Raw genomic sequence first — 15,035 nt, forward strand, 5'->3', positions numbered from 1 at the left:
TTGAGGGGGCTTGCTGGCCTCCCAGCCCTGAGATGCCAGCAGGCTGTCTCCCTCCATGGGGGCGGGCCGTGCAGCGGGGAGGCTGCAGGGGGAGTGGGGGCACTCAGAGATGAGGTCTGGGTGAGAGGACTTTATGGGCAGGGCTGCGGGGAGGCTGGGGCTGTTTGCCTCAGTCCCGCCAGGCCCGCAACGCCCGCTCCAGTCCTCGTCTCTGCTCCACTGGGGCCCTGGGCCCAGCACCCCGCTCGCAGCTCTTTCCATCTGTTCCTTTTTTACTGGGAGGGGACTCTGGTCATCCCTTTGCATCTGATTCTTTTGGTATTCTCTTTGTGCCTGAGGGCGCCAAGGAACGGTGTCCTAGCCTGGCAGGGTATGGCCATGCTGAGGTCCGCGGACTGCCCCAGATGTGAGGAGGGGACATCCCAGCCTGGGATGGTGGGGACTGGGCTCCAGGCCTATGGAAGACTCAGGGCGTCCTGGAGGCAGAGAAGGGTGGACGGCGAGGCGGGTGTGAGATGCTTCAGGCTGGGCCCTGGCTCAGATCTTGCTCTCTCCCTCCACAGAGCCCGAACCCGGCCCTCACCTTCTGCGTGAAGACCCACGACCGGCTGTACTACATGGTGGCCCCCTCTGCAGAGGCCATGCGCATCTGGATGGACGTCATTGTCACGGGGGCAGAGGGCTACACTCAGTTTATGAACTGACTGAATGGGGCCCCCTGGACCCAGGAGCCATGCCCAGCCGCCTGCTGCCCCGCCTGCCTCCGGACAGGGAGTTGCACCCTGGGCTCCCAGAGGCCCTGGAGGGTGGAGCACGACTGGGGCTTTTGTACAAGAAGAGAATCTGTAATGTTCTGGAAGGAGCTCGTCCTGTGGGTTTCTGAGCTCTGGCCCCCCCTGAAAAACCAGCCAGGAGATAAAAGTTGAGGAGGGGGCTTTGCTGCCTCCTGGGAGCCCGGAACTTGCAATAGCCTGTTAGGGTCCTGCCCCGGGACCCACCCAGGCTGAGGCGCCGTCAGAGGGGGCCCCTCCTGGCACCTGTGCTCCCTGCCTGTGTTCTCTTTTCTAAAGGACACATTATGGTACCAGAATCTGCCAAAGATCCCCTCTTGCCTCAGCCTCCGTTGCAGGGGCCTTGAGGGCTGAGTAGCACCACATCCAGAGTGGGGTAACAGCTCAGGCGGTGTAATTCTCAAACCCTGCTCTATCCCATTCTTGTGCCGCATTTGTATTTTTTATGATTTTTGCTCAAGGACCAGAGACTGAGTGTCATCCTTAAGGTCCCAGCCCTAGCCCCTTTTTGCAGACCCATCACCACAGTCACCATAGTGACTGCTTCATCGCCATGGTTACATACTAATTGCCATGGCTGTGGCTCAGCCCACTGCTTCAGCTGTGGGCCCATCTGAGGGTACGTGCCATCATCTCTCCAGCCCAGGCCCTTGGGCATCTCCTGCTGGGGATGGGGGAAGGGACTAAACACCTTCACCCTCCCCCCTGCCTGTGTCTTCAGGCCCTGATACACAGCCTGCTGGCTCCCCCATCCAGCCCTCCCCCTTCCACTCGTGCCTTGCTTAGAGCCAGAAGGGACGAAGCCGGGAACTGGAGGCCAGAGGAGGAGCCAACAGATGGGAGAAGGAGCTAGAACGGCCGTCCTCGGGGTTCTGGTATATGGCTGAGTTTCTGATGGACAGAGGGCTGTACAGATGCTCCCTGGAGGAAGTCTTGAGCAGGAGGGGGAGCCCGAGGGTCTGGTTGCCCTCCCCTCAGAATGGGGATGAAATGAAGAGCAGAGGCCCAGGCCTCCAGGTGTCTGGGCTCAGCCCTTTGCGCCTTAACACTAAGCCCACCTCCCTGTCCCCCTTCCCAGCCCTGGCCATGGTTGCCAGGCCTGGGCTGGATGTTTTTCAGTATTTGCAAGCATCTCAGCAGAACAATAAAGCAGTTTTGGACTATGTGTTTGGGAGGCCTGGTTGTGAGCAGCGTGGGGTTGGGGTTCGTGGGAAAGGAGACTAGGTCTGATCCATGATGCAGCATTTCCAGCCTATTAAATGTTCCAGGAGGGACCCAGGGCCCAACCATGACCCCCAGGTCCTTGCCCTGCCCCCACTCCGTTATGACCAAGGACTGGGCTGGGGGAGGGGACAAGGAGGGGGCGGGGTGAGCTTTCCAGGGATAAAGGATCCAGGCGCAGGAGAAGGTAGGGACACGTGTGGAGGTTGAATCGGCAGGAGCTGCAGCCAGATGGGGACCTGAAGGCCCGTCACTGTGGCAGGAGGCTGAGCAGGAGGGCAGCTGCGAGGCAGTGGGGCGCCAGCAGAGCGGTCTGGGCCCCCGAGCTCAGCCGGTCCCCATAGCGGTCCAGCAGCATCAGAGCCACACCATTGGTCCAGCCAAATCCCTCCTGGAGAAAGGTAAGGTCCATGGGGCAAGACCCCTGGGCAGGCCCCCAAGTCCTCTTATGGGTTGTGGGATCCCCACCTAGAGGCCCAGGCCCCCCAGCCCCAGGGGTACCAGGGAGCACCAGTCGGGCTCGTCCCTGGGATGCAGCCTCCACAGAAGAAACTGAGGCCCAGAGAGGGGAGGTCATGGCCAGTTATAGGGACAGTACAGCCCCGAAGCTCCCTGGAGGATGTGGCCCACTTACCTGAACTTCATACTCCCCTCCACCACCTGGCTGTCCACCGTTGCTGATGTCATACTGAGGACAAGAGGATGAGCTTTAAGGTCAAGCCCTGCCCCAGCCCCCAACCCCAGGCCTCTAGGGAAGCAAGCAATGGGAGCCCCTTACAGGGAGAAGCTGCTCTGGCCAGCGGCTGAGCCCTGCAGTGCCCAAGAATGACCACCAGGTGCCGCCACTGCCCCAGGTATACTGGGCACTGGCTTTGCAAAGCCCGACAATTCCCCATCTTACCCTGATCTGGAGGACCCCAGGGACTAGGCTTATGGCCAGCTCACCTTCTCATACATGGCTGACTTTTTGGAGTAGACATCAAAGTTGGTTCGGATCCAATTCTGGGCCAGCTGGAAAGCTACTTCCTGGGCTTTGGCTGAAGGAGACTTGGCCAGACCTAGACCCCACCCATGGCAAGACCCTAAATCTTCAGAGCCCCCATCCCAGGAGTAGTAGAGTCCCGAACCTTATTCTCCTCAATGAGGGAAAGAGGCCCAGGTGCTAAGACCTCCTTCCTGGAACCAGAAGCCAAGCTGCTCTTAATCTAGGTTGGCTTAAGGAGAGCGGAGGGTTGGTTCCCCTGACAGGTGGGGGCAGGAGTAACTGTTTGCTGAGAGGCTGAGAGAGCAGAGAAGTTAGAGAAAAGCCTCTGCATCCTTTGTTCTCACCTCCCCAATACCAGGGAGGCCGAGCCTCTATCCTCATGGGGTTGAGGTGGGGTAGGCCCCATCCCTGCCTCCCTACCTCTGATGACCAGGTCCTGCAGGGGGGCCCAGGCATTGGGGAAGTCCCATTGCTGGCCTGTCTTCTGGAGAGAGGTCGGGATTCCATACTGGTAGGTGAGGATCCGGCTGTCCTAGAAGGTTCCAGACATTATCATGACTGTGGGTGGGGGCTGGACAGGGAGCCAAGAGGCTGGGCCCTCCTAAAGCCAGGTGACCACTCCTGGGCCTTCTCTTCTCGGCTCACAGCCGCCCCCTTGTGGCCGAAGTGGGACCTGCATGCTAAGACACTGGGTGGAGTTGGGATGTGTGGCTGCCACTTGCCAGAGGTCACAGGTCAGAGTCAGGGAGCAAGCAGGTAGTCCTGCCCTGGTGTAGCAGCCCACCCTGCTCCACGTATGCCTCACCTCAAGGTATTTCAGAGCTTTATCCACATCATCTGGGTCAGAGAAGCAGCCGGCCCAGAGAGGAGCAAAGTTGGATGGGTAAAACTCCAGATTCTTCTTCTCGTTCTCAAGGTCATAGTCAAACCAGACCCCTTTGTCCTCATCCCACAGCACGTCCTTCAGGGCAGCCATGCGCTCGGCTCGCAGATTTCTGTACTTTGCGGCTTCAGAGTCATTCCCTGGGGCAACACTTTCTTTAGGCTAAGCCACAGGGCCCCCCGCCTCCCAGGGGGTCTAGTTTGACCCCCTGTTGTCCTCCCCTGGGCTCAGAGGTCCTGAGCACCAAGGGGCCATGCTGTTGTGGAGCAGAGCCCATCGCATTTCATGCCTCTAGCACCGGGACTTCCCTGAGCACGCGGTCCCGAGCAGCTCCCAGGCCCTGCACCGGCCTGTCCTAGGTTTGTCCTCAAGGGGACACTGGCCGGCTGTGTGGATTCCCCTGGCTCAAAGGGCAGGGAGATGGGACAGAGGGGTTTGGATCTGTGGGGTAGGGTGTCCCCTCCTAGGTCCTTACAGTGAGAAAGGGAGAGACACGGCTGCTTTGGGGGTGTGGGGTGAGGCCGGGGAGCTGGAGGTCCTCCCCTCACGGTCCTCCTTGCAGCTCCCCTGCCAAGGCCGAGGCAGGGACCCAAGCGGGGCTCGCACCCTTCTTCCCTTCCCTGCGGGCATGCGCACCCAGTCTGGAGTAGAAGTTGCTCATGAGCCCCTCCGCCTGGCACAAGAAGGCATTGAGGTCAACCGGCACCAGCTTGCTGGTTCGGATGCTGCTGAGCGAACTGGGGTTCGGGCCGCCCACGAGCCAGCGTGAGGAGAAGTCCCAGCCAGACTCGGCGCTGGCCTTGAGCTCGGCCAGCAGAGTGTCCCGGTTCCCTGTGAGGAGAGGGCAGCGACAGACAGCAGGCTGGGGCCTGACGCACGGCCCAGGCCCACGCTCAGCCCCTCCCTTCCTGCTGCTCACCTTCCAGCAAGGTGGCGGCCAGCTCTGCGTCTTTGCTGTAAGACTCTGGCCTGGTGGGAGGAGAGTGGGGGGGCGTGGCACTGCGGCTCTAAACCCTCCATGCTCTTGCAGGAGGCCCAGCCACGCTGGCTCAGCTGTCCTGGGGCCCCAGACGGCCCAGGGCTATCAGCTCATCATCTGAGAGGTGGGACTCAGTCCCCCACCCTCCTGCCCAGGGAAGTCCTGACATTCAAACACGAGGGAACACACAACAAGTTGAGAGGCTGGCCGGGTGGGTCCTCACCTGGGGCCCCCGTAAGGGACTTCGTAGTGATTCAGGATGTAGCTCTTTCCCCCGGAACTCACAGAGATGCTCCTGTTCTTAGTCCAAAAGTCCAGCTCCGAGGCCAGGGTCTCAATGTGGTCCCTGGGGTGGAGCCGGGCACTCTCAGTCCAGGCGCCCCACCCCAACCCCACCCCAGGAGGTCTCAGGAAGGAGGGTGCAGGACAGCACTGGGAGGGGTGCCCACCGTAGGAAGGTGGTGTCATTGGTGTGGGCCACGTAGCGGTCCATCATGAGGGTCAGGAGCGGGGGCTGGCTCCGCTGCAGGTAGTACACGCGGGCCCCGTTGGGGACGTGTCCGTACCTGCCAAGAGGAGGCCTGCTGACCGGCCCACCTGGCTGCCAGAGCCGAGGCAAACCCGCCCCAGGCCCACGGCACCTGCTCCCCCTACCCTGGCTGGGGTGCCCACCCCGCCTTACGTCTGCACCAGGTCCAGGAAGTTCTGCAGCATGCCCTTCACTGTCTCGGGCATCTCAGAGAGGAGTAGACCCTCCATCACCCAGTAGGAGTCCCTGGTGGGGGCACAGACAGCTCAGGCACTGCCCACACCACCCTCTGCCCCACACACCCAGGCGCAGGCCAGGGCACCCAGCCCACTCAAGATGTCTTGCTGGCACTGGCCTCCCCTCACCACCCCTCACCACCCCTCACCCTCCTGCAACCCCTGGATGCTCACCAGTAGTAGAACTCCACAAAGCGCCCACCAGGCACAATGAAGGGGTGTCTTGAGTAGATCAGCGAGAACTGCTCGGGGTGGCTGAGGACCTCTGGCTTCACCTGGAGTCAGGAGAGAGGACACGGGCACCCTGGGCCCGTGTGGAGCGGAGGCTGGTGGCCCTGCAGCCCGGGCTTGGGCTCCGGTTCTGGCACTGCTCAGCCGTGTGACCTTGGTCCAGGCCTGGGCCATGGGGAGTCTGGACTGCTGGCCCCCACGTGCCGGCCTCTAGAATCCCAGCAAGAGCAGCGGTGTGCAGGAGCCTGGACCCCCTCAGCCCGGCACCCCAGTGCTCACCACACAGCAGCCAGGATTAGCAGCCAGCTGGTGGCAGTTTCCTCTGGCTCCCAGTGCCCCCTGAATCTCTGTGGCCACCGTGAAGCCAGGCCCAGAGGCTCAGGGCCTCCAGTTCTGGCCCAGGTGTGGATGAAACCCCAACAGCTTTCTCCAGTGAGGTGGGCGTGGATGAGCGTGCCCGGGGAGAGCGCGGGAGCGTCAGAGCAGGGCTCGCTGCTCTACATCAGGTGTTTTCTGTTCATCCCTTCCCAGCCCTACACACGTGAGGGGGTTTAGTGGGAGAGAGGCCAGCCTGTCGGAGATTTGGAGGGGAGCAGAGGAAGGGGCTTGGAGAAGGCAATGGCACCCCACTCCAGTACTCTTGCCTGGAAAATCCCATGGACAGAGGAGCCTGGTGGGCTACAGTCCATGGGGTCGAGAAGAGTCGGACATGACTGAGCGTCTTCACTTTCACTTTTCACTTTCGTGCATTGGAGAAGGAAATGGCAACCCACTCCCATGTTCTTGCCTGGAGAATCCCAGGGATGGCGGAGCCTGGTGGGCTGCCGTCTATGGGGTCGCACAGAGTCGGACACAACTGACGCGACTTAGCAGCAGCAGAGGAAGGGGCTCAGGTTTTTCCCTTTGGGTGGGGGCTGCTGAGAAAGCAGCCCAAGGCGGCACATGCATGACCCGGGAGCCCCGCTCTGTGCAGTGGGTGCCAGGGCCCTGGGGCTGGGCTAGAGGACAGGAGCTGTGCAGCCTTGGGCAAAAGGCTGCCCTCTCTGAGCCTCAGACAAAGGGGAGAAAGTGCGTAACAGACCGTGCTGAGCACAGGCCTGGGCCAGAATCAGAGGGAGCAATTATGGTTCCTGAGCAGAGGCCTGGCCCCAGGAGCTCAGGCAAGAGGGAGCCCAGCAGCAGAGTGAACAGTCACCACAGGGTCCGAAGGGGTGTGAAGGGCAGGACAGGGCAGCTGGGGGTGGAGGATGAGCTCAGTTTGCCTGGGGGAGGCAGGGAGGGCTTCAGGGAGGAAGTGAGGAGTTAGAAGTAGATTGCCCTCCTCCCTCTCAGAAGTTCTTTTTGAAGAGTTCTGTTCAAGGACTACGTTCTCAGGAAATAGGTCCCAGTGTCTTGCTGGGTCCACATCAGGTGTTTTCTGTTCATCCCCTCCCAGCTCTACACAGGTGAGGGCGTAGAGGGAACAGGAAGGGCCCTAGGCAGCTCACCCCTTCCCCACCTCCATCCCCTCTGCGAGGCCCAGAGCACTGATACCTTCTTTCCCAGCTTCTTCCAGAGTTGGTGCAGCTGCCCTGCCCAGGCTCGCAGCCTGGGGTCCAAGATCTTCTGCAGAAACTGGGGGCTGGAAGACCACGGGGCCCACAGGGTTGAGGGTGGCAGCCCTGAGCTAAGGCCCCTCTCCTGTTCTGTGTCCAGGGTTGTACCTGTCTCTCCAGTCCTCGGGGGTCCAGGGCTGCAGCTCCTGCCCCACAGCCCGAAAGTGTTCTTGGACGAACATTTGCAGCTCCTGCCGGGGGATGCTGAGGTTGTGGGTCTGGGCCAGCTCGCGGAAGTGCCTCAGGACTTGGTCTGGGGGACAGGCAGCAGGAGGGGTCAGCGGGACCCCAGGGAGCCTTCCCTGATCAGACACCCCTGCCTGCCTGGTCTTGCCCGCTGCCTTTTGGTGGAAGGTTCAGGAGAAGGCGGGGGCCCCCGGGGCTCTCACCTGGAGCTGAGGACAGTGGCATGTCCACAAACTGCTTATCATCCTGGTAGAGTTTGGCCATCTGAACTTGCCGCAGGAGCTCCCCATGGCAGTAAATCTGGCTGCAGAGAGAGTCGGGGAAGGGAGTAGGTCGGGTCACCACCAACAGGGGAGAAGAAAACAGGAGTCTGGGGCGTGTTGACTGGAGGGGCGAGGACTGTGTGTATGCCAGGGCATGTGCACGTGTGTGCCTGTGCACGTGTGTGGTAGGGGTTTTTGGGTGGTGGTGACATCAGGGCTGAGAGAATGCAGAGGGTCCTTGTGCAGTAAAGGACCTAAACAGTTGTCTGAGCCCAGCTCGCTGGTTAATTTGAAACAGTATAGAAAGCCAGGTGGACAAGAGGAGGGAGGGCGCTGTAGCTCAGAGCGTGTCCACACCAGGAGTTTCCTGTTCATCCTCTCCCAGCTCTACGCACGTGAGGTGGTTTAATGGGAGAGAGTTCAGTGGATAGGGATCCGGAGGGGAGGAGCAGAAGGGGCTCGGATCGGTTCTCAGTGGCGCTTTGATCAGCAATTGTGGGATGGACCAGCTCTCTGTTCAGTGGCTCCGTGTGGACCCAACTGGAAGGGCTTGTGGCAAAGCACTGTGGATTGTACTCAGTGGCTGCAACGAAAAGTTTGAACGAGGAAATTTCCAGATGTAGTGTACGATACACACCATATGAGAGAGGATCACTAGCTTGCTATTGGATATTGATGGAAACCTCCTCTATGATTGAAAAACACAAAACATTCTTGAAACCATGAAATACTCATAATGCCTTGGGTGATGTCGCTCTGATAAAGAAGGCAGTGCCTTGAGAGTTCCTTAACGATGGAGATGGTTTCCACAGGAGCAGGCTGCTGGGGGAATGCAAAGAGGTACTTTTTGTGTTCAAGGGCAGGTGGCCTCATTCCTGCAGGGCTGACTGGGGAAGCAACAGAGAAGCCACCAGGAGGTGCCCTGTGAACAGCTTTTTATTGACCAAGCAAAAACTTGGTCATTTAGTGATGGAAGTTCCAAGTGGACAGACAGTATCTTGGTTGGAAAGCCACTGCACCCTAACTGCCTGATGGAGATCTTTGGAAAACATAAGAACAAGCCAGCCCCATGGGCTGAATTGCAAGCTGTTTCCCTTGCAGTGGGGCTTCCCCTGGTGGTTCAGATGGTAAAGAATCCACCTGCAATTCAGGAGACCTGGGTTTGATCCCTGGGTCAGGAAGATCCCCTGGAGAAGGAAATGGCAACCCACTCCAGTATTCTTGCCTGGGAAATCCCCTGGACAGAGGAGCCTGGCAGACTACAGTCCATAGGATCATAAAGAGTCAGCCACGGCTGAGTGACTAACACTTTCACTTCCCTTGCAGTGATGGAAGAATTGAATGAAGAAAGCCCCTATGTTTGGCTTTATATTGATTCATAGACATCAATGTGTTCTATTTTAATGCACTATTCAAATTCCCATAGTGTTTTCCAGAGGACCATGCCACAAAAGGGCATCATTTTTATATGCCAGTTTCCCATTGCCCTTCTGTCTGACCATATGGCCAGGCCATAGACCCCTGACCGAGAGTAGGCAAAAACCCAAACACAGCGACAAACGGTATGTTACTCAGCCCACCGAGCTGATTCGGTGTTGTCTTCTTTAATAAGAGTGGCAGTCTTTCAAACAGTATGTCGTATGTTCACCTTGGGCCTGCCATCCATAAACCGAGCAATTCATCGTCAGTCAATCAAGAGCTGTTCATAGGGCACTTGCCTAGGTGACAGTTGAATTTGGTAGTTGCTTAGGTGGTTTCAACATCATTCCTAGGGGAAAAGAGTCTGACTGCTCTTAAATACGCTGAGTAACTCTCCGTTCCCCCAGGAGCAGGGTCCTGCATAAACCATTTCCATTTTCTTATGGAACTCCTCTGGGCATGTCTCTTCGTCTTAGAGCATTTTCCAATATCACCTAAAGTAATATGGGAATTTCAGGTTTCAATATTATCTTTTGACCTTCAGTCATAGGGAAAGCTTCAATTAATATCTGATAGCAAACTAGTAACTGCCTCTCCAGTTGAAATTCTTTAGTCCAAAGTCTCAGCTGGGAGATGCCCAAAGGCTTTTCCTGTAAGTTCCAGTCTGTGCTCCCCAGAAGAAGGCTACAATCTATGTGGACTCAGGCAATCTTATTGGTTCTCATTTGGAACATTCAATTAATATTGCTTGAGGGATGACTTTACGTGTCTTCTGCTTTATAATACTAGACAGTGGAAACATTCCCCAGTCAGGTATTACAATATCCATTCCTGTAATACATTCAGGTAGAATAGATGCAGTCACTTCCCAACAGAACTGTTCAAGCACCAATTTTCATTCAAACTTTCATCTTGGTTGCACCAACCCTTACATCCCTCACTGTGCACCTCTTAGAACTTCAGCAAGGTCTGGGTTTTGAGTACCAGGGAGGCTAAGTGTTCCTAGTCAATCATGACATTCATTTCCATAAAACAGTCAAGCGAAGGAGAAACAATCCTTTGACATAAAGCCTGTTTAAACATTCCATTTTTTTTCATACTACCTTTCCCCTTCATCCCATCAACTCTTGCATTTCTATATCCTCTTAATCTGACTGTAGCCTCTTTTAGGTCCTCTCCAGTGGCTTTTGGTACCGCAGTGCACGGGGTTCCCATGTCACAGAGTCCAGGAGCCTCCTCTACCCTCTGACCATTTTGCCCACTGCCACGTATCCGGTTTTGGGTCTCCAGTGTGGGGCAGAGCTGAGGGCCCTGACCCAGCCATCAGCCTTTATAGTGTGGGGCAGAGCTGAGGGCCCTGACCCAGCCATCAGCCTTTATAGTGTGGGGCAGAGCTGAGGGCCCTGGCCCAGCCATCAGCCTTTATAGTGTGGGGCAGAGCTGAGGGCCCTGACCCAGCCATCAGCCTTTATCTTGATTATATTTTGGCGCCATAGCCCCAGCAGATTGGAGGTCAGGCTTCGTGTTGCTGCCTATGTCTTGCTCCCAAGTTGCTCCCAAGTAGGGTGAATAAAACAGATTTGTCTTGGGCCTTTTCATTTTGGATGACCTGCAGGGGTTCCCATTGGTTCAGTCAATCTCGAAGGATGCTGCATGAAAACCTTTCTTTTGGCCCTGTCCACAGTCCATGGGGTCGCAAAGAGTCAGACACGAGTGAAGCCACTTAGCGTGCGTGCACGCATGGCTGCTTTATTCATCCCATTTCTTGAAATCAGTCCTTTGATTCTCCCTCTTTTCTTCCTCTTTTGTTTTGCTCCCATAAATGTTTGCTTTATTTACTCCATTCTTCTTTTTTTTTTCCTGTCATGCACCCGGGCTTGCAGGATCTTAGTTCTCCCACCGGGGCTCAAACCCGTGCCCTTGACACTAAAAGTGCAGATCCTAAATACTGTACTGCCAAGGAATTTCTTATTCACCCCATTAAAAAAAAATGTTTATTTATTTACTTATTTTTGGCTATGCTGGGTCTTTGGTGCTCGTTTCAGAGCATGGGCTCTAGGGTTCTCCGGCTCAGTAACTAAGACTCACAGGGATCTTCCCAGACCAGGGATCAAACCTGTGTTCCCTGCATTGATTGTGGATTCTTAGCCACTGGGCCACCAGGGAAGTCCTCACCCCATTCTAAATAACTGTTTCAAGATGCCTATCCTGCTGGGACGAGACCGTTGGCTCTGTCCTCTGTCTATCATATTCTCTTGGGAATCAGTCTAATTTTCTTCATTATTTGTTGTTTCAGAATAATTTTTTCCTTTGGAAATGGCTCTGGGGCTACTGGCTGCACATCAGGGCAGCCAGAAGCAGGACCTTCCCCAGCACATTCTGTTAGCAGAGGCCCTGAGACCAGAGGCTGTATTTAGGACTGACTAGAATCTTAGTTTGGCTTATCTCTCACTTTCATTTTTGCTATTCTAGATGACAATACCAAGAAATTCTATTTTTTTTTTCTTCTTATTTTGCACTTTCTTATGCATTTGGTCAGCGAATACCCCAAGAGTTGGATCCATCAGCTCTAACTTCCATTGGTAACTTTTACCTCCAGTAACTGATCACAATAAAACTGCTATTCTGAACACATGGGTGACCCTGTGGCCATCCAGGAATCAAAAGATGCTCGTTCCTTGCCCTTTCATCTTGCACTTTCCAAACCATGTGTTTTAGTGAGACAAGATCATCCTAGCAAATCACACATGTTCTGACAACAATTACAATATTGCAATAAAATTCTGCCACCAAGAGTTAGCTTGGATGCCACCCCCAGGTCAAAGCTATAGTCCCCAACAAGATTGCCCTCACTCCAGCACCAGTTGTAAGTTCAGGGGTCCTAAAGTTTCCACCACTTCTGACCACTGGCTACAAGTTCAGGAGTTCCCATGAGAATTTGCTAGAATTAAAGTTTTAGTGATTTATAAGAGCAGTTCACAGAACTCAGGAAAGCACTATATTGGGATTGCATTATAGTTCTCATAAGGATACAAGTCAGGACTGGCCAAACGAAGACACATATAGGACAAGGTCTGGGAGAGTCCTGAGCACAGAGCTTCTGTGTTCTCTCCCCATAGAATCAGGACACTCCAACCTCCTGGTGCATTGAAGGTCAACCAAAATGAGGCTGCACTGAACTTTGGTGTCCGGAGTTTTTCTTGGGGTTTTGTTGCATAGGTGCATGCCCGCATGTGTGCTAGGTCACTTCAGTCACGTCTGACTCTTTGCAACCCTATGGACCGTAGCCCACCAGGCTCCTCTGTCCATGGGATTCTCCAGGCAAGAGTACTGGCGTGGATTGCTGTGCCCTCCTCCAGGGGATCTTCCTGACCCAGGGATCAAACCTGCGTTTCTTATGTCTCCTGCATAGGTAGGTGGGTTTTTACCACTAGTGCCACCTGGGAAGCCCCACTGCATAGGTATGATTGATTAAATCATCAACTATGTGATTAAATCCAATCTTCCGCCCTGTCAGGAGGTCAGGCTGGTATCAGGCACCTCAAAGCCCCAACCTTCTAATCACTTCATCTTCTAACATGACCTGTCCTACTTCAGACATCTTAGTAGCATGACCCATCTAGGGACTCATTATGAGTCACCTCGGTCACAGAAGCGATTCGAGCTTAACCTGAATACCAAAGACACTCCTGTCACTTGGGAAATTTCCAAGCTCTTAAAAGTTATATTCCAGGAACTCAGGACAAAGACTGGACAAATTCTTTGTTATACGATAAGTTGTTTGTGTAGTAAACAGTTGACATAGCAGATTGTGTTTATACCCTGTACATTTCAAAGACAGTCTGATAGGTGCCTAAGAGATACCTTCTAAGCTCCTGGGGCCCTACCTGATAAATTTTTGTTTCCTGGGACCTTGGACCATGCCAGATATTTTATCCTATTAATGTGATTTAAGGTGGGGGCTGAGGGCCACCCATTATCATTTTGACCTTTAGACACCTGGAGAATGAGTAACTAGGGTCACCGTGAGGATACACTACGTCCCTGTAACTGATCCCCAGTCAAAATTCACGGGTGCCAAGGCTCCTGTCTGGCCGTGCCTCAGGTGTGTATTAAACTGTAACCATGAGTATAAACATTTGGTGAGTACTAGTGGAAGATATGGGCTTCCCCGGTGGCCCAGGGGTACAGAACCTGCCTACCAATGCAGGAGACATGGGTTCGATCCCTGGGTCAGGAAGATCCCCTGGAGAAGGTCATGGCAAATCCACTCCTGTATTCTTGCCTGGAAAATCTTATAGACAGAAGAGTCTGGTGGGCTACAGTCCATGGGGTCGCAAAAGTCAGACACGACTTAGAGACAACAACCATCCCCAGCGAACTTCTATTATTACTTTTCTTGCTTGTTATGTAATAATAACCGTAATAATAACCTTCATGGACCTCATTTTTCTAGTTCACTGCTGCAACTCAGGAGGCATAGCAAGAACTCAATAAACCCATGATGAAGGGAGAGTGGCTGCCCTGTGAGTCCCAGAAGCAGGATGGGGTCGCTCACCCCTGCTATTTGGAGATGGAAACTGTGGCTTTGGAAAGAGGTTTGGTCATGGAGGTCAGAGGTCAAACCCAGGGGCTCCTTGCAGGTCCCTACTCCCACTCTCACATCCAAGGCAGGGAAATTGAGCAGGAAGTTTCCCAGAACAACCCTGAGAACAGGCCTGCACAGTTCAAGGAGCAGCTAGAAGGGAGAGCAGAGGGAGGGAGCACTCCCTGCGTGGCAGGCTCCTGGCCTGTGTCCAGCCGCCCACAGGCTGCCTCATCTTTTCCTAGCGCTGGGGGTCAGTGCCCAGCACAGATCCTGAGACCTGATCTCCTTCCCTTCCCTCCTCTCTGGAGGGCTGACCCCGATGCTTGAGCTCTCCTCGCGGCCCTCCAGACCTGGCCTTCCGGCAGCAACCCCAACTGCCTTCTCCGCTCCTACCTTCCACAGGGTGGGGGCAGGGCCTCCTGGGACCCCAGCCTCAACCCCAGCAGGAGCAGCAGACGCAGCCCCCAGGTCCTCCCCTGCATGACGCTGTGGCTATGGCCAAACAGGAGCGTCAGGTGCCTCCTGCTAGCCGGGCCGCAGCCTGCTCGCCTCGCCCGCCAACCCGGGGCAACCAAAGTCCAGGTCTGAGGCGTGGCCACACGATGAGCTGGGCCACACAGACCGCTCTGTGCTCCTGCCCTCAGTTCACAGGGGCCGCCCCTGCCCCCTGACTTTGTCTTTTCCTCCCCTTTTGTTTCTCAGCCTCAGCTGGGGCCTCCTGCTCAGGCCCTTCCCACAGAGGCGGGGTGAGTGTGGGGAGATGGGACAAAATTCGGCCACACATCTGTGACCCAGATGCCGGTCCCTTTCATGGCCCCGAGGTTCCCACCTCAGGGGGTTACCATTTCCTTTAACATTTCAAACAGAAGGGCTCAAGATTCTGTCCCAGGTACAGTGTGAAAGCCCAGGACCCTTGTGATTATCTACCAGGAAGGCTGTGGGAGCACAGGCAGGAGGAAGACCTACCATGCTCGGGACATTTCCTGCGGGTGTTGAAGATGACATAGGAGTTTGCCAAGGAAATGGACTGGAGACCATTCCAGTGTTGGCAGTGGCAGGGCAGCTGCAAGAAGCTCAGCCTGGCCAGAGAGACCTGGGGTTGGTGCAGGGGAGGGAAGCGAGGCAAGGC

At 55.5% G+C, this 15,035-nt stretch overlaps 2 protein-coding genes across 19 annotated transcripts in view; one reads left to right on the plus strand and one right to left on the minus strand.

The window, feature by feature from the left end:
- The window catches only part of PHLDB1 (pleckstrin homology like domain family B member 1), a 48,674-nt gene extending 46,716 nt beyond the window's left edge, over positions 1–1,958 (plus strand). For 17 of the 18 annotated variants that reach the window (XM_005215996.5, XM_010812483.4, XM_010812484.4 and 14 more), the window contains one exon: positions 564–1,956. In XM_005215996.5, coding sequence (XP_005216053.1) covers positions 564–704 — 141 coding nt within the window. In that variant the 3' untranslated portion in view covers positions 705–1,956. Of the gene's footprint in view, positions 1–563 lie in introns of all 18 variants that reach the window. The other variant, NM_001206042.2, reaches the window with a different exon arrangement.
- Positions 1,959–2,195: 237 nt separating this feature from the next.
- TREH (trehalase) lies at positions 2,196–14,454 on the minus strand. Its single transcript, NM_001192570.2, has 15 exons — positions 14,300–14,454; positions 7,840–7,940; positions 7,559–7,703; positions 7,389–7,476; positions 5,799–5,899; positions 5,542–5,634; positions 5,309–5,425; positions 5,083–5,205; positions 4,800–4,849; positions 4,517–4,711; positions 3,803–4,020; positions 3,418–3,529; positions 2,958–3,070; positions 2,647–2,700; positions 2,196–2,403 (listed from the first exon to the last, which is right to left on the minus strand). The coding sequence occupies exons 1-15, from the start codon at positions 14,386–14,388 to the stop codon at positions 2,263–2,265; spliced, it is 1,740 nt and encodes a 579-aa protein (NP_001179499.1). The 5' UTR covers positions 14,389–14,454; the 3' UTR covers positions 2,196–2,262.
- Between the last annotated feature and the right edge of the window lie 581 nt (positions 14,455–15,035).

The sequence above is a fragment of the Bos taurus genome, chromosome 15, assembly GCF_002263795.3.
Source record: "Bos taurus isolate L1 Dominette 01449 registration number 42190680 breed Hereford chromosome 15, ARS-UCD2.0, whole genome shotgun sequence".
In the NCBI taxonomy this organism is placed as follows: domain Eukaryota; kingdom Metazoa; phylum Chordata; class Mammalia; order Artiodactyla; family Bovidae; genus Bos; species Bos taurus.

Bases quoted from the DNA above. Each gene is read 5' to 3' on its own strand.
- TREH (NM_001192570.2), bottom strand. From the start codon at position 14,388: ATGCAGGGGAGGACCTGGGGGCTGCGTCTGCTGCTCCTGCTGGGGTTG. The intron at 5,426-5,541 runs GTAAGGCGGGGT...TCCTCTTGGCAG, and splicing joins TTCCTGGACCTGGTGCAGAC to GTACGGACACGTCCCCAACG. The intron at 3,071-3,417 runs GTAGGGAGGCAG...GGTGGGGTCTAG, and splicing joins GCAGGACCTGGTCATCAGAG to GTCTGGCCAAGTCTCCTTCA.